Source organism: Podarcis bocagei, assembly GCF_964188305.1.
Source record: "Podarcis bocagei genome assembly, chromosome: 13".
Lineage (NCBI taxonomy): Eukaryota > Metazoa > Chordata > Lepidosauria > Squamata > Lacertidae > Podarcis > Podarcis bocagei.
Genome location: NC_138138.1, coordinates 43,103,342 through 43,121,234, shown reverse-complemented (window position 1 = coordinate 43,121,234; position 17,893 = coordinate 43,103,342). Strand labels below are relative to the sequence as shown.

At 42.1% G+C, this 17,893-nt stretch overlaps 3 protein-coding genes across 4 annotated transcripts in view; 1 reads left to right on the top strand and 2 right to left on the bottom strand.

Annotated features, from left to right (window-relative positions):
- The window catches only part of LOC308570901 (C-type lectin BpLec-like), a 107,939-nt gene that overhangs the window by 43,917 nt on the left and 46,129 nt on the right, over window positions 1–17,893 (bottom strand). The window contains exon 1 of one of the 2 annotated variants that reach the window (XM_081165970.1): window positions 7,608–7,668. The exons of the other annotated variant lie outside the window; for it this stretch is intronic. Coding sequence (XP_081022096.1) covers window positions 7,608–7,619 — 12 coding nt within the window. The 5' untranslated portion in view covers window positions 7,620–7,668. Of the gene's footprint in view, window positions 1–7,607; window positions 7,669–17,893 lie in introns of those variants that run through there. 2 annotated transcript variants of the gene reach the window in all.
- LOC308570906 (C-type lectin-like) lies at window positions 1,303–7,265 on the top strand. The gene is made up of 6 exons (XM_081165981.1): window positions 1,303–1,400; window positions 2,362–2,434; window positions 2,899–2,990; window positions 5,125–5,265; window positions 5,638–5,752; window positions 6,989–7,265. Exons 2-6 carry the CDS (start codon window positions 2,374–2,376, stop codon window positions 7,054–7,056), a joined length of 477 nt encoding a protein of 158 aa, XP_081022107.1. The 5' UTR covers window positions 1,303–1,400; window positions 2,362–2,373; the 3' UTR covers window positions 7,057–7,265.
- On the bottom strand, window positions 10,347–16,259 carry LOC308572771 (struthiocalcin-1-like). The gene is made up of 6 exons (XM_081169151.1): window positions 15,882–16,259; window positions 15,293–15,371; window positions 13,574–13,665; window positions 11,583–11,714; window positions 11,215–11,341; window positions 10,347–10,590 (listed from the first exon to the last, which is right to left on the bottom strand). Exons 2-6 carry the CDS (start codon window positions 15,357–15,359, stop codon window positions 10,511–10,513), a joined length of 498 nt encoding a protein of 165 aa, XP_081025277.1. The 5' UTR covers window positions 15,360–15,371; window positions 15,882–16,259; the 3' UTR covers window positions 10,347–10,510.

The following is a 17,893-nucleotide window of genomic DNA, read 5'->3' as shown; positions in this document are numbered from 1 at the left end:
GCGGTTCCCTCATTGCGAGAAGTGAGGTTATAGGCAACCAGACAGAGGGCCTTTTCGGTAGTGGTGCCCGCCCTGTGGAATGTCCTCCCTTCACCTGTGAAGGAAATAAACAGCTATCTTCTTTTTAAAAGACATCTGAAGGCAGCCCTGTTTAGGGAAGTATTTAATATTTAATGCTGTATTGTTTTTAACACTTGATTGGAAGCAGCCCAGAGTTGTTATGATGATGATGATGATTATTATTATTAACCTGAAAATGTCAATGACTTCCCTTCGCTTTCCATGGTTCATTTTGCATATTACAAATCCCTGCATATTTTACATAAACTAAACCATTCAGTATTCCATTATGACATCCATCAAAACTTGTTTACACTGTGAATTTATCTGAATGCTGCCAACGCTTTCAAGTGCACAGAATTCTCCACCCATACATTCAATAAACATATTCCAATCTTCTTGTTCTCTTATTTGATAGGTTAGGTCTGCAAGCTGCACATATTCCATCAGTTTAAGTCGCCATTCTTCTTTAGTTGGGACCTTGCTCGTTTTCCAGCCCCTGGCTCCTCCTCTTGGCACAATGCCAAGCATCATGCAGCATGTGAGACACTCAAGACATGATGCCCGTGATATCATTTGTATGGTGTCGGGGGCAGTTGGGACCTCTTTCCCCGACAGCCACAGGAAGAGGAGGAGAAGAAGCCAGGGTTCAGGACACTTGGCCAAGTGATGTCACAAATACATACACACCAACTATTGCAGGCATAGTAGCAGGCATAGAGGGTCCCAATTTTCCTCTGGACTTCAGTGCATGCACAGAGAAGAGAGACACCTTCCCTTGTCCACTGCAGTCTCAACAGAAGTTGTTCTGCCAGAGCTGCTATGATTCCTAGAATGGTAGCCAATGAGAGTGGGGAGCAATGACAGATTTCCTTCTGGGGTAATAGTTGTTTGGTGGGGTGATGTGGGGCAGGGGGAGCAGAGCTTAATCAGGGCTAGACCAAGGGACAAAACTTTGGTTCCAGTTACTACAGGGGCCTGCCATGCTGGTGTTGTACAACACAGCTAATGTGGATGGGACTGGGGTGGGTCAGGGTGGTGTTAAGTTTGTGGCTATCTGAATGCAGCAGCAGCAGAGGGGACTTGGCATTAGGACAAGCATAATAGCAATTGCTCTGAATATTCACGCAATCAAAATGTCTGTGGTTTTCAGTGGAATTTGAAACCGACCTTTTCTCTCTTGATCTGTACTCCATATATGGAAACGTGGTTCATATTTCTTCCCTTTTTTTCACACCCTTCCCTGGCCAAGTTCTATATAAGAATGGGCACCACAGCCTGAGAACCCAACTTGCCACGGCAGAAAGCAGCATCCATCACCTCAACGGGACGGAGCTTGGGTAAGTTGGAGGTCGGGATGGGTGAATCTGACAGCTTTGGTCTCTTGCAGTCTTCCACATCAGTTGGCATTTTTAAAATTAAAAAAAATAATCAGCATTTTAGTAAATTTCTACTAATTGACACATTTCTGCGAACATTTCTCCTTTTTATAATGCATTTTACATGCTATTTTCATATACATATGCATTTCTACACACTGTTTCCTAGTCCTTGCATTTCTCTTCACATTACTTGGCTGGTGAACTGCACTGCCAACCTGAAGAAACACATGCAAACCAGGTGGATTTCCCTTTGTATGCAAAGTGGAATGTATTTTCCCCACGTTCTTAGTGAAGGTGGCCACCAACTCTGTTCTGACATCATGGCTGCTGTTTCACACTTAGAGTAACGGAAACCAGATTTTTCACATATAAGGAAGCTCAGCCTTTGAGAAAACAGGAGTCTAGCGGCACTCCTTAGATGCTAGAACTCATGGCAATTTGTTCTATGAATATTTCCTCAAAATCATGCAGCAGTTGTCTTCATAGAGATGACTCAGCCAGCCGTAGTCCATCATTTAGTCTCTAGTGTGTCCTAAGGAAACACTACAGAGGAAGGGAACTCTGCAGGTAAGAGGATGGGGACAAAGTTAGGATTGGTTGGCTCTGCCTGTCCTTGACTTTGGCTCCACCTATCACTGGTCTTCCTGCCTTCTGCCCTATCAGCCCCAATGGACACCAGCCTCCACTGGTCCAGAAGAGTCAGTGGTCAGCACTAGGTGCACCTACACACTAACCTTACTTGACTCCATGATACTTCAACAATCGACAACTTTAAGTTTTGGGTTCTCTCTTCTTTCTCTAATCTTCCCATTTATGATTTTAAGAACATAAAATGCTGGTTTACTTCTTCCTGCTGTCACCACATTCGCAATAAGTAAGGATAGGTTTTTAATTTGTTGCACATTTCCTTCCACAAAAGGTCAGCCAGAAGATGGGGGTTGTCACCTACCTTTGCCTTCTTGGTCTCCTGGTCTCCTATTCTTTCCCTGGAGGTGAGTGTTTTAACAATTATCTGGGAATTTCCCAAAAATCTTAATGGGGCTAAGCATTTATGTAAATAAAAAGTAATTGTTATATTTCCAGGTGATGGTAACCAAGCTAAGGCTGTTGGAATAAATAATCAGGCAATTGAAGCTGGTTCATTAGAGTGAATAGGGAACTGCCCTACCAACCTCAGTCTGCCCTGAACCACTCCTCATATTCATATTGACAACCAGTCAGGGAGTGGCACTGCCTGTCATTGCCTCTGGATCCACCTTCTGTTGTCTCCCTACCTTCTGTCTCACCAATTCAACTGGATACTAACCACCTCTGAAAGCACAAAGGTTTAAATTACCTGTGCTTCCTCACTGGAATAAGCAAAAGTACAAGTAAAGTGAGATTTCACATTAAAAAGAGTCTTCTTACAACTTTTGTCCCACCCTCTTTTTCTTCCTTTACTCTTCTTTCCATACAGCAAGGGCCAGATCCTGTCCCAGGGGTTGGCTGAGAGCGCTGGGCAACTGCTATGCATATTTTGATAGTCCAAAGTCATGGTCTGCAGCTGAGGTAAGAAGTTGGTTCTCACCAACCAAGCTGTAGCATAAGATATTGTTGTGGGTTGCACATGAGATCTTTTTGAGGAGGGCTATGTATGTGGGTTGTCCTGAGACAATACCTGGCCAACATTTCAAATTGAGTTGCTCACCCAACATGTTCAAGGGATGTGTTTCCATGGGAGCCATGAAGGCTTAATTAACAGTCAAGACTCCTCAAGAGTGGCAACTCAAATAAAATAAGGGGCGTGGAAGTGGCTGGTAAGCCCTGCTCTGCACAATCAATCACAAGACATGGCACCCCCCGTTGGAATGGCAATGCCCATCACCTTTGGAAACCCGCCCCCTCAAATATTTTATTGGGGGGCTAAAGGGACCTTGGCCCAAAAGAGTTTGATCCTGTGGTCAGGAGGGATGGCCTGGCCAGAATGTATTCACTCACCATTAGGAAGAGGCAAGTCATCTCTCTTTTTGAAAAGAATACAGTGGTACCTCGGGTTAAGTACTTAATTCATTCCGGAGGTCCGATCTTAACCTGAAACTGTTCTTAACCAGAAGCACCACTTTAGCTAATGGGGCCTCCTGCTGCTGCCGTGCCGCCGGAGCACAATTTCTGTTCTCATCCTAAAGCAAAGTTCTTAACCCGAGGTACTATTTCTGGGTTAGAGGAGTCTGTAACCTGAAGTGTATGTAACCTGAAGTGTATGTAACCCGAGGTACCACTGTAATGGTCTGCAGTGCCAAAATGGAATGTGGTAGGTTTGTTTGTTTGGTGATTATCTGTGTTGGAGCAGAGGTCAAGCTAATATGAATTCAACATTCCAAAGCAAATCCCTCCAGCTCAAAACTCCTTGCATACATTTAAATGCCTATTTTCCTTTTCTGAAACAATCTCAACATTCTGTATGCAAAGGCTTCTGAATTTGGAGTTGTGAGAAAACCAACTTTGGTCTCCTCCAGAGGACTTATTTCGTGAACCCTCATCCTGATTTGTTTGCACAAAGCTTACACAGAAGTTATGTGACAGCCATTCTTCACTGAACACTCAGTCTGATTTGCCTGGGTAGAGATTAATATTCATTCTTTCATTCATAAATTTTACAAGACTTATACACTGTTCGGTTTTATTAAAACCCAAAGTGATTTACAAAAAATAACAATACAATAGCACTGTCAGTAACAAACAGTTAAAAACAAGTATTTGAAACATTCAGGGGAAAATAGAATCAATGAGAAGTCTAAAAACCAGTTTAAAACATACACCAACATTCTACATGTCTTGACAGGGTTGTCTAAAGAAAATGTTTTTAGAAGGTGCCGAAAAGAGTACAGGGAAGTCACAGCAACAAGCATTCATCCTAATTTTCTTTTGGAGTTTTTAGAAGTGGGCTTTTCTTTTAAAAAGTAGGTTTCTTGGGCCACAGATTGGTCAAAGATAGACAAATGGACAAACAGACGGACCACATTCCAAAAGATAGAATAGATTAAGAACTTTGACATTACACATGGTTATTCACAGTTGCATAACTCCAACTGGGTGGGATATCACTTTTGAATTCTTACCTTAGTATGTTTCCGAGCACAATTCAAAGTGTTGGAGTTGACCTTTAAAGCCCTAAATGGCCTTGGCCCAGTATACCTGAAGGAGCATCTCCACCCCCATCGTTTAGCCCAGACACTGAGGTCCAGCTCCAAGGGCCTTCTGGCAGTTCCCTCACTGCAAGAAGTGAGGTTACAGGGAACCAGGCAGAGGGCCTTCTTGGTAGTGGCACCTGTCCTGTGGAATGCCCTCCCATCAGATGTCAAGGAAATAAACAACTACCTGACATTTAGAAGACATCTGAAGGCAGCCCTGTTTAGGGAAGTTTTTAATGTCTGATGTTTTATCATGTTCTTAATATTTGGTTGGCTTGGGAGGTCCGGTCAGATGGGTGGGATATAAGTAATAAGTTGTTGTTGTTGTTGTTGTTGTTGTTGTTGTTGTTGTTGTTGTTGTTGTTGTTGCTGTTGTTGCTGTTGTTGTTGTCTTGTTGTCTTTTTGATACATTGTGAACCACTTTGGGCACCATTATGTGGGAAAGTGACCTAGAGTTAAGTGTATGATGATAGTGGTGGCAGAAATACTTTAGTGCCTTCTCTATTCTCAGATTGCATGCCAAAGCCATGGCCGTGGGACCCATCTGGCTTCTATACTCACAGAGCAAGAGTCATCCTTGGTGGCCAATTACATCTCCTCAAAGCAGAAGAGAAAATATGATGTCTGGATTGGTCTCTATGATCCCTATGAGGTGAGTTCCCTTCAATTACTCTATTCCAGGTCATCATCACAGCACAGTGGCTCCTTAGCAATGCCATCCTATCATCTCACAGGCTGCATCCCATAATTATTTCTCCAATATTTTACATAGGGGTCAGGCGTGCTGGGTTCCATCCCACACTAGGGGTGCCCACACATGCAACACTGCCAACCCCCCACAGTGAACATTTTGCCTCAGCACCCATGGCCCTGCATAGATGCTGCTTATGGTAGGGGCTTCTTCTCTAACGTCTCCATCATAGCTTGCAAGAGCTTCCTGCTGAGCAACCTCCTCTGAGCTACAAAGCTCCTCTGAGCTACAAACCTCCTTGGTCAAATGAGCTGTTCCTTCTCTTTCCTGCAGAACCGAGATTGGAAGTGGCTTGATGATTCAGTCTTTAATTACAGCAACTGGAACGGAGGGGAGCCAAACAACACTGGCGGCAAGGAGTATTGTGTGGAGCTGCTGCGTAGGACAGGTAGGGAAACTATTTGCATGCCTGAGAAAAAAGGCGTTTACACCTTGAATGCTACATTACCCTCCAATTCCCTATAAATTTCCAACTTGTCTCAGGGTTGCATCTCACTAAATTGCACTGAAAATACAGTACATCTGTCAACCATCACTAATTAAAGTCTATTGATTTTAAGGGATCCAATTATGAGTCATATTTAACCTTCAACCAGGTGTTCGCTTGTAGAAATGTTTACAGATCAATTACTCTGGCTAGCAGTGGTCCATTCATTCAGCATTTAGTGTCACTGTCCAACATACCAGGAGGCTTCAGCTGTAGCTCATCTGCATAGTTTAGTTGCATATGTTTTATTGCATGCATACTCATTTACATATTATATTCTGGAAACAGTGGTTTTTCAAGTGGGCCATGTCATATTATTTTCTACAGCATTTCTCTAAGAAGTGGTTAAAGTCAGATAAAGAAACAAAAGAAGGCATCACTTTAAAAAAGACCTGATTACAGCTGCAAATTTTGAATCAGGAGCACACTTATGAGGTTGAAGTCAGGCAACTGTTGGATGGGCAATTCACATGGGGTTCGTCAGTTCTGGATCAGTCCATCCTGCCCAATCTAGGGTTGCCATACGTCTGGATTTTCCCAGACATGTTCGGGAATCAGGGCCTGAAAATGGCGTCTGGGCAGCAAAGCAGCAAAATGTCTGGGAAAACCTGGACATATGGCAACCAGGACTATTTTCAAAGGAAAATGTTTCAAACATGCTTTAAAAGCTGGAATTTTGGGGTGGGGGTGGAAGGGAGATTTTTTTTTGGGGGGGGGAGCTCAAAAAAAGAAAAAAGCTCAGGTCGGCCCTCACTTGTTCCTGGTGCACCTTGCAATTTCAATTTGAAGTGAGGCTGAAAGTTAACTGGGCATGACCTGCGTGCGCATTTGCCCAGATGGATGGCATGTGCACAGAGCCAAGCACCCCGGGCTCAGTGCAAGTCAGGAGGAAGCCCAGTTGGTGAGTGTCCCAAAGCCGCTTACCTTGAATAGGGGCCTGAACAGGGTTCAGGGAGGGAGGCGGTGCAAGGCCCAAGCAAAAAGAAAAGAAAAGAGCTCAACATGTTTGTCCGGATTTTTAGTATCTGAAATATACCGTAGTCAAATCCAATTCCTAACCCTTACTCCAAACCACATCCATTTGGTTATGTAATAATGGGCAAGAAATAGTAACTTTTGTCATGTCTTGAATTTTAGGTTTTCGAAAGTGGAATGATAAACCTTGTAACCTTTTGTGTACCTATATCTGCAAACAAGAGCGTTAAAGGAGACCACACCTCCCAACTCTGCCTGCTTAGTGGATGTGTCTCTGATCTCATTCCTTCCTCTCCCATCCCTCAAAGGGGGAAAAACAGCTCTTCTTCATTTTCAAAATAACCTCCTCTATAGAGCTACCTCTTTGGTCTTCCCATTCACTTGGAAGTTTCCTTGTTACTTCTGCAAAATATAATCCTAATAAACTCGCTTATGTGTATTCTCTTTTCACTGAATCCATCCTTATTGCTCCAGTTCCAATACCATATATCTGAAGTTGGGGGAAGGAGCAATTCTTGCACTGGAGTTCCCAGGGAAAAGAAGCACATTGTACCTCTGGGGCTCCAGTCCAGCATTGTCGCCGATACCTGACAAGGCACTCAGGGCAACATGTAGGTGAAACTTCCTATTTCAAACCCAACTTCTTTACTCAGGGGTGCTCAGCAGAGCTGATACTAAAGCTGGAATTTTGAGAGCTGGGGACAGGGGAAAGCGTAAGGGGATCCCAGGCTACCTGACCAGTGCCAAATCCTAGGATGCTAAAGGTTAGAGAAAAACCTACCTGGTTAATCATTAATGGAGCTGGGCCTGGACTGTATCTCTGTGGGCTTAGTCACAAGATGATCAGCTCACAGTCACATGAAAGGGATTGTATTTCAGTTCTACGCATATGTTAATTGCAGGCATCCATGTCAGGTGTGGTGCCTTCTTTTAAGTTCTGTGAGCAAAGCTTTTGAACCACATTTTTGGACTGGATAATTTTTATTTCAATGCTGTTTTGTCTGTTTTGTTCTTCCAGTGGCTTCCACGTGTGTCAAATCAACAATCTCAGCAGGTCATCTGTGAGGAAATGTTGCCCTCAGTTCTGGTTTCTCTTGATTTCTCATTTCTCCAAACTTGAGTTCCTCACATTTCCACAACTATTGGTGAAAGGTTTGGGGGTTTTTTTTGGCTGGGGCGAGGAAATTCACCAGCACTTTCACAAACATTTCTTCTAACGTGCACATGTCGGCATTCAGTGTTTCCCAACCTACAAAGTATTGATCTGAAATATAATATAGTTTTGCACATTATTTTCACCAACACATGTTTTTTAATGTGCTGTCTTCAGTTATATATGCATTACGCTGCTTGGCCACCAATCTGCATTTCAAAACATGGAGAAGTGCCAAGGTCTAAAGGATGGCTGTTTTACAGTTGTTGTATTATTTTGGAAAGTGCAAATTAGGGAGATATGCTTCACACATAGTGTGAATTGAATGTCTTCTCCATCCCTTCTGCAGTCAATCCTGCAGTGGTACATGTGGATATCAATGAAGGTACAACCAATGTGGGCTTCCTCAGCTCTGCCCTGCTACTTCTCCTCATGCAGTTCAGCACAGGATCTTGTGTGTCTTGTTCAGGATGTGGGTAAGGTTAAACAGGTGTGCCAGTTTTAATTTCTGTCTGTTTCTCATTTCCACCCCATCTTTAATTCAGCTCTCCACATCTGCACATCTTTGGTGTTTTAAAAAAATATTTATGTAGATTCACCAGCATTTTAGTGTGAATTTATCCAAATATAAACATGTTTTTTTAAAGCAATTTCCCCTAATGCAATGCATTTTTATAGTAATATATGAATTTGTATGGACAATAGTTTTGGGATTTTTTTATATACGTTACTTGAGAACAGCATTGCAAAATTCAGAGAAGTGTGAGTTTCAAAGGTTGGCTGTGTTTCAGCACATTAATTGTTTTTAGAAAGTGTGTGTAGACCTGGTTTTCATTATGAACTGAATTGAACTTCTCCCCCATCCTCAGTCTTGGTTAAGCAACAGGCAAACGGGGGGTGGCTGGAGTGATGGAGTGACATCAGGCAGAGGCATAAGACTATAGACTTCTAGAGGTGTAAGAAAAATCTAACCCAGGGAAGCTGCTCAGGGAGATCTTTGGCACTGATGTGTGTGTCTGTCTCTCTGTGCATAAATATTAGAGTTTGCTGTGACATTTAGGGATAATAAAACCTGTGACCTGAATATCCTAGTGATTGTGACCATTTATGCAAAAGAGAAGAGAGCTAGGATAATGGACATGGGGCCATTAGATGCACCAAGTCCATGCAAGCAAAGTAAAACAACATGGAGGATGTCCAGATAGTGCTCAGTATTGTCCCTTATTCATGTCTGTTATGTTCAGTTAAAACAAGTCTGTGAAAGGATTGGGTAACTTGCTATTGTTGAATTGCCATCTTTTGATATTGCTTAATGCTTCTGATCCTTGAATTTGCATTTGTATGTTAGCAAATACTCATTGTCAGTTCCTCATTTCATAGAATCATAGAATCATAGAGTTGGAAGAGACCACAAGGGCCATTTACTGTCAGGAAGTTCTTCCTAATGTTTAGGTGGAATCTTCTTTCTTGTAGTTTGGATCCATTGCTCCGTGTCCGCTTCTCTGGAGCAGCAGAAAACAACCTTTCTCCCTCCTCTATGTGACATCCTTTTATATATTTGAACATGGCTATCATATCACCCCTTAACCTCCTCTTCTCCAGGCTAAACATGCCCAGCTCCCTTAGCCGTTCCTCATAAGGCATCGTTTCCAGGCCTTTGACCATTTTGGTTGGAAACACTGACTTTGGGGTGGGGCGGGGATTGTGTGCCTGAGAATATTGAACAGCTTTTTCTTAACTAGAAGCTCTAGGCAGCATTTTCCTGGGGCAGGAATCTGGTTTAAAATTTAGTGTAGCATTCCAGAACATGGTGCTGGTCAGGTTAAATGGGATTCCCTTGCAATTTCCCTGTGTTGTAGTGGTTAGGAGTGCTAGTCTCGTAATCTGGTGAACTGGGTTCGCGTCCCCGCTCCTCCACATGCAGCTGCTGGGTGACCTTGGGCCAGTCACACTTCTCTGAAGTCTCTCAGCCCCACTCACCTCACAGAGTGTTTGTTGTGGGGGAGGAAGGGAAAGGAGAATGTTAGCCGCTTTGAGACTCCTTAGGGTACTGATAAAGTGGGATATCAAATCCAAACTCTTCTTCTTTCCCTGTCCTCATTTTGTGGCTTCTAAAATTCTGGATTTCATATCAACTGCGCTGAGCAGCTCTAAGGAAAGGTGTTTGTTTTGGGGATGAAATTTGTGGTGACGTCTGGATTTGAGTGCCTTGTGTGTTGTGAACAGCAGTGCTAGACACAGTGAGAGTTAGACACAGCACCCCCTTGTTCCTGGGACTCTCATGCAAGGAGTGCCTCCTCATCATGAGATTTGTGCTCTGAGAATTGGTGCTGTAAGGACTGATGGGATGAGAAGGACAGAATCATGACAAGAAATATATGCATAAGAGATTATTAGGATTACATTGTATTGAAACCTATCTTGGAAATAATGGATGAGAGTTGATCACTGAGGGATTGGAGAGGAGGTAATGATTCCAGAGAGCTGTCCATCAATCACAGAAGACACTGTTGGGAATGACAGTTGCTGGCTTAGAGTTTTTTCTTGCAGATGTAGCTGTTGAGTTGGTTGCAGTTTCTATCATTCCATTTCACAAAACTGTAAACGGTTTCTTTAAAAGAGAACAAATGACAGAATTAGGTCCAGAAGTTAGGAGGCACATGAAGAATAAATAGTCCAGATTAAGTTTGCTTTCTGATCTTAGATTTTCTACATCCCTTAGTCAACACTTTCCCTATGGTGAGGAGAATACACAACTCAGACTTTAGCCTGGCAACCAGCTTTCAGAATACAACATGAATGTGATGGTGGTGGTGGTGGTGGTTGCTACAAATTGCATACCACCCTTCACCCAAATATCCCAGGGCAGTTGTCACGTACAATTTACTATGCAGATAGGCTGTAACTGAGCCCTTCTACATTGTGGTATGCTGGAAGTGACCCTAAATGCTGAACACATAAGTCACTGCTGTTCCACTCTACGGAGTAATTATCTTTGCTGTAAAGAAACAAATACCTGACCAACAGTTGTATCCAACTAACTCATACTCAGAGTATACTCCTTAAAATCAATGGACTTTCATAAAATACTAACCTGGGTCTGTTGATTTTGATGGAACTATTTTGAGTATGACACAATCCTGAGAGAAGTAGGACATTGATGGAGAAGTGTGTGGCAATGTGGAACTCAACATCTAATTGTTATTTTGTCAGACCTTGCAAATGGTTTCCTTACCTGGAAAATATAGGAGCTCCACACAATGCTCATAAGGGGCCCAGTCGTCTGGTGTGGTTGGGTACCAGGATTTGTAACCTTCGTCGAACTTGTAGACTGATCCATCAGGCCACCTCCAACCCCCATTCTGCAAGATTAAGACATTATAGATCATGTAAGTAAGGAAATGAGGAGCCTGGTGTCAATATTATCTGGATATGTTGGTCAGTGGGAAGGTAGTGCCAGCTATGAATGAGTCAGAGGAGGATCTGCATTGAAAATAATATTGATGTAGCATGTGGGGTTCATTCTTGGATATACGGAAGGAGTGGTGATGCTAAGAAGCCACTACTCTATGACTTGGAATAGAGCAAGTGAAGGCAACTCACGTAATGAAGCCCAATCCATACGTTGCTTTGTTCTTGCTGGGACGTGGAGATGTGCTTGGCAATCAGGGCTGTCTCATCCGCATTAAGGATAGAGGCAAGGTGGGCCCTATGGCCATAGCTATGGCATGCAGTCTAAGAATGGAGAAAGAATGAAAGACGTTTTGTCACAACCGCCATCGGAACATGTTTCTTTATATACCACTTTTACAAAAAGTCATTCCCAAAGTGTCTCACAACACATCAGATAACAACAGTTCAAAAACCATATCTCACTAAAAGGAATGATGCAGAGTTTGTGGAATATCAACATTTTTATTTATTTCTCTGAAATTTGACTTTCAAGAGGCAAGTCTTACTGGTAGACTGTAAGAAATTAGTGTCACATACCATGTTGCTGGGCTTAAACTTTTGTGCACTAATGGCACCTCCAGATCGACAGCATTTCACATGAGGAATTCAAGCACATAACAGGAAGTGTAGGCTTGCACAATTAATCCACTTAAATAAATAAATAAATGAACAAATGTAGGAGCATGTTCTTGCCCCCTCATCTAGGATGAATGCAGGATGAGTGGTCAGTTAAAAGGTCATCTGGAGAAACCCTAAGCCGGTCTTCCAACAAACCCATTTTTTTTTTATGTAGAAATTTTAGGTGGAAGCATTTTTATGTGGAATGTTGAAAAAGCTGCAAAAGATTACATTTAAATAGAGGCAAGGAAATTTGAACTTGGGAGATTTGCTTGCAATGCCTAATTTATTTTAACTTGAGTTCTGGAACCCAAATGATCAGCACTGCATCCAACCTGCTGCATTCCTTTCACAACACTGCAGACCACACAGCATACACTCTTATGTCACCCTTGCACTGAAAAGTTCCAGGGGTGCAGTACATACGTAATGTTTGGTAAATTCCCTTTGGAATTAGGTCACTGGGTGCTTTTTGACATTGTAAAAATACTATTCTGCAAATATATAGGCTGAGCATAGGCAGAGGATCAAACACTCCCATAAACTGCCAATATCTACAGTTCATAGATGAGTTCTCTAGGGAGACAGGCAGAGCCATGAAATGTTTTGCGAACCCAGACTCAGATCTGTTTCAGAACTGCAGTCTATTCTACTTTTCCACACAAAGATTACTTCCCTCTTCTCCTGGTGGGAGGGGAGGATTTGGCATAACTGTCACATTCTCAGCTCCCACGGAGACGCTTCACTGGAACATAAAGTGACCAACTCTCTTTTGTCAAGTCTGAGATGCTGGACAAGTATTGTTCCTGGGCAAGGATAGCCCTACTCACAGAAATCTGATAGGAGCCCAAAAGATGTAAATTATAAACATTAGGGAGAACTTTCTGTCAGCAAGATCTGTTTGACAGTGGAAAGCTGTGGCCTCTCTTTCCTTGGAGGTTTTTAAGCGAAGGTAGGATGGCCATCTGTCATGGATGCTGTGGCGATCACACAGGGTCCCCGAACGTTTGATGGTCTATTGACCCTGTGCCACCACTGAGATTGCCTCTTCGCTGCCACCACCCTGTTTCTCTTCGGGGACACACGGAGTCCAGACAGTTGTTAACATTAACAAATAATCAAGTTTATTTGTATAAGCATGAACAAATAACAACTTCAAACTGATTATTCCAATTATCTATCTGACTCCGCCTAACAATTCCTCTCACTCTCTCACCACACAACTTGACCAACCCATAGGCTATTCCTCCCTCTTACTTCTCCAACTCCCAACACTCAACTCTCAATTAACTTTCACACACCTCCGACTCTAACTTTTACTCCTCCCCTTGCATTCTCTCTGGCCAATCACATCACACTCATTTAACCCTTTCCTTATGACCCACCTAGGAGGCAAATGCCACAGATGCTTTAGTTGAGATTTCTACATTGCAAGGGTTTGGACTAAATGACCCTTGAAATACCTTCCAATTCTATGATTCCATGATTCTATTACATTTTGCTTGAGGAGAAATATTTCTTACCTCAGCATCTCTCCATGACAACTTGGTATCAAAATATCCATAGCAATTGCCCTGGTTTTGCAGCCAGCCATCAGGACAGGACAGGGCCTTGGCTATGAGGAGAAAGGAACAAAGTAATAAGATGGTTGTTCTTTATGTGAAATCTTATTTTAGCTACACTGCTAAAAGGGGTGACTGCTTTGAGCAATCACAGATAATTTTGAAACCAATGGATATAGGCCTAACCTAAACCATTGCTCTAATAGCCTTAGCTGGGTAACCATCGCTTGAAAATATAACAAGCACTATTGATATAATGCCACTTAACCCAGATAAAGATTTCTACAGCTCCTCTCATGCTTTTTTGGTCTCATGGCCTGCCTCAAATATGAGCTATGTAGACTGAAAGGGGCAAGGCAATGTAAAACTGCAGAAAGAGAGACATGCAGGCAGAGGATAAAAGTGTGTCTGGCAGAGTGTGAAAGAAGGAATGTCCCCAAGGAGGGAATAGAGAACTGGCTGGAGACACCAAGGAGAAACAACAGCTGAGGATAAGAAGAGCAGCACAGGTTAAAAGCGTGAAACAGAAAGATAAGGAGGTGGAGGAGGTTATATGCGAGGGAGGTTATATGCAGAGGTAAGGGGGAAAGTGAAGAAAGGAGAGAAATAGATTGAGAAAATAAGAGAAACTTTTTTACTAGGAATTCTAGGTGCAGAAATACCAAAGGAGCAGAAAAGACTATTCATGTATGTGACGACAGCTGCACAAATACTATTGCCCTAGAGATGGAAGGAAGATAAAGTTCTGACCAGAGAAGAATGGTTGATAAAGATGATGGACTACGCTGAAATGGCGAAAATGACTGGGAAGATCAGGAATCAAGAAGATAATACATTTAATAAAGAATGGGGGGGATTTATAAGTTGCCTTGAAGAATACTGCAAACAGTTAAAAACATTGGCAGAATTATAACAACACTTGTAACGTAACAAGTGCTATGGTATGAATTGAATTTTAAGAATAAATGGAGAACATTATATGATGCAGGTGGGTAAAGATTAACAATGGAAGCCATGGAGGAGTAGAGGGAAGTCTAAGGATTCAGGGAATCCTATATTTTTATGATTTTGATTTATATTTGAGTGAAAATGTTAAATTTAAAACTGAATTATTATTATTATTATTATTATTATTATTATTATTATTATTATTATTATTATTTTAAAAGAGAAAACAAGAGAAGCAGAAAGATGGTAAGGGCAAGAATAAGCAGTAGCAAAGGAGGATTCTTATTCCAGGAGAGCCCAGATGTGATGAATGGCCAAGATGGCTCTTCAGTCACTGAATGGAGAACCAAAATATTCAAAGAGTGCAATAGGATTGTCATTTGGTGAACAGTGCTCTTTCCTTGAGGATATGTTTGAAAGACAATATTATCTTGGAAGCTTTCTCAGAGTAACATTATCTCAAACTTGACATTGCTAAGCAAGCTTGAATTCCTGAATTGTGATAGTAACTAGGATTACAAGCCCAAGAAGGGTTGATATAAAGACTAAGATAGTAAGGGAATATTAATCATAATTCTCTTGTGTCTGCATTCTTGATTGCCTGCCTTAATATTATGACTTAGACTTAAAAAGGGGGAATAAATGAATTAATTATATTTATATGGACACCTGAAGGACTAGGGGTAAATAGTTTGCATTGGGTAATTCTCAAAAATTGGTTAAAATGCTCACCTCCTGGAAAAGAACTGGAGACCAGGACTCCAAGAAGACAACAGGCAAAGGAGGTGACAAATCCCATCTTGTGGTAAACCTTTTGTGGAAGAGGAATGTACAGTGAATTCAACAAATACCTCCACTGATTGCCATTCATCCCAAGTGGCGATGGGAGGAAGGAGGACTTAAACATTGTCTACTCTTAAAATCACAATTCTACTTTATTTGAACTTCTAAGAACTATGAAGATTAGAGAAAGACGAAAGAAACAAAAGGTTGATGTTTATCAGTGTTGACGATTCATTGAGCTATAGAATGTTGAGATTAGAAGGGACCTTGGAGATCATATGCTCATTTGAGGAATCTCCAACAATATGTATTTCTATTAACACCTTCCCCAAGTACATCATTTTTGTATGTGTTACACAGCTGAAGAAATTCCATGAGAAATTCAACTGTGTTGAAAAATTCAAAGAGATACAAATTTCAAAGGGTGGCTATGTTTCAGCTCTCATATTGTTTCAGATAGTGCAAATTCAGTAAGTATGTCTTTAAATGGAATCTGAACTGAATTTCTCCCCCATCCCCAACCCCACCTCCAACTTACCCAGGTTCAGTCCTTTTGAGGTGATGGATAACTCTTTCCACAGGCAAGCCTGACTCCCAAGTTGGCTGCCTTAATTATTATATGAAGCTTTGTCAGGTCAGAGGCAGGGGAAAGGAGGAAGGAATTTCAACCTTTTAGACATACATAAAGTACAGATGACGAAGGAAAGGCTGTACTTCAAATACTCATAAAAACACATGATTGGTTGCATGAATGTCCCTAGGTGAAAGGTGGTGGAAAAGTAAATATTCTAAATACAATAATAAAAGACTTAACTAGAATCAAAGAACAGGTCTACCATCTGGAGATAAACCCAAATTCGGGAGGGACACTTCCTTCACCACTTTCTATTTTGAAACTGAAAGGTGTCAGTGAAGGGGAGTGCTGAGTCTGCTCAAAAAGCACACCCTCACTTCAGGTAGTGCAAAGTTGACCTGTAACAAGACTGGCCCGCATCCTTCATAAAGGGAGAGACTGCCTTGGAATATTTCCCAGAATCCTCTGCCACATGCAAGACGTTCCCTAGCAGATGAGTCAACGTGGCAAGAATTCCATAAAACCCAAACTGTGGAAACCACTCATGTTATTCATGTTTAAAATTGGGACTTGGCGAGGTCTAGTTTTTACATGAAAATGGGAAATATCTGAGGGGAGCTAAACTCCTCCCTCCTCTTTGCTTCCTCATGCTATTTAACTCCCCCCTCCTTGGCTCATTTCTGAGATTGGGATATAAGTACCTGTGGTGATGGAGGGTGGGGAGCTTAGACTGGGGACTGTTCTTTTTCTTCTTCTACACACACACCCTTGTTTTCTTCTTCTTTAGATGCTATTTTTCCTACCTGGCTTATTTGAGGGCAGCTCCAGCAGAGTGGAAGGCAAGGTTCCATCCAAATGGAAGCTGGAGACACAAACTGGGTTTCTGGAATGCTTTCTTTGGTTGTGCACCTGGTAGCTCTCAGTGACAGCCATGTTGTCTCCATAATACACTAGGACAGGCATGTCCAACTCTCTACAGACTGTGATCTACTCCCAGTATATAAAGAAAACTGGCAGTGATCTACCGATTGTTGTTGAGCTTTTTTTTAGGGGGGAGTTAGCAGAGTTCCTGAGCTTTTTTGGAGGGGGGCACCACAGTTGTTCAGCTTTCTTTTTAGGGGGGTAACAGTTGTTCAGCTTTTATGGAGACGGATTGCATAACATTGATTGCACAACAGTCCGCTGACCTTCCTCCTTTCCCCACTCTGATGCCAATGCTGGAAATACAACCTTTCAAAGCTGTACTGGCAGCAAAAATGGGACACAGTGCTGGGGGCGGGGCGCGTTATGATCTCTCAGGAACAAACGGGTGATCACTTCTTTTACTCCCACGATTGACCTGGAGCACACCGACAATCTACCTGTTGATCATGGTCATCTGATTGGACATTGCTGCACTAGAAGTTTCATGAACAGACATGGTCTTCTGTAGAACACCACAAAAACATTGACGTTTCCATGATATATATATTATTTTGGGGGGGAGTAGTAATCCCTACCCCCACCCCAAATGTCCTTTATCCTCTGGGGCATTGTAGAAAAAAGAAGAAGGCTGGTGGCCACTGGGGCCAAAAGACTTTTTAAAATTGGGTATCCTTAAGGATATTAAATGTGGGTACAGGGTTGACAATCTGTTTTACTGAGATGTCAACTGTATTCTAAAATCTGGGTTTACACAACAATGCACACTCCACAGATGACTTAAACACTGTTTGATGTCTTGCATGTCTTAATGACCCATCAAGGATAGAAAGAATATAGCCGATGTTTCAAATTGTCCCAAAAGCAGTATTTTTTAATGGATTCCATATTTAGGCAGTACCAGAGGTCCTGCAGTAGGGTACATTCCCCAAATAGAGTTTACCCTTTGGGTCATCGCTTGGGGGAGTTGCAGGGGCAATACTGTGTCACTCACCGTCAGTTAGAAATGGAATTGTTATTCAGGTCATGGGAGAAAAACAGGTCTGATTCAAGGT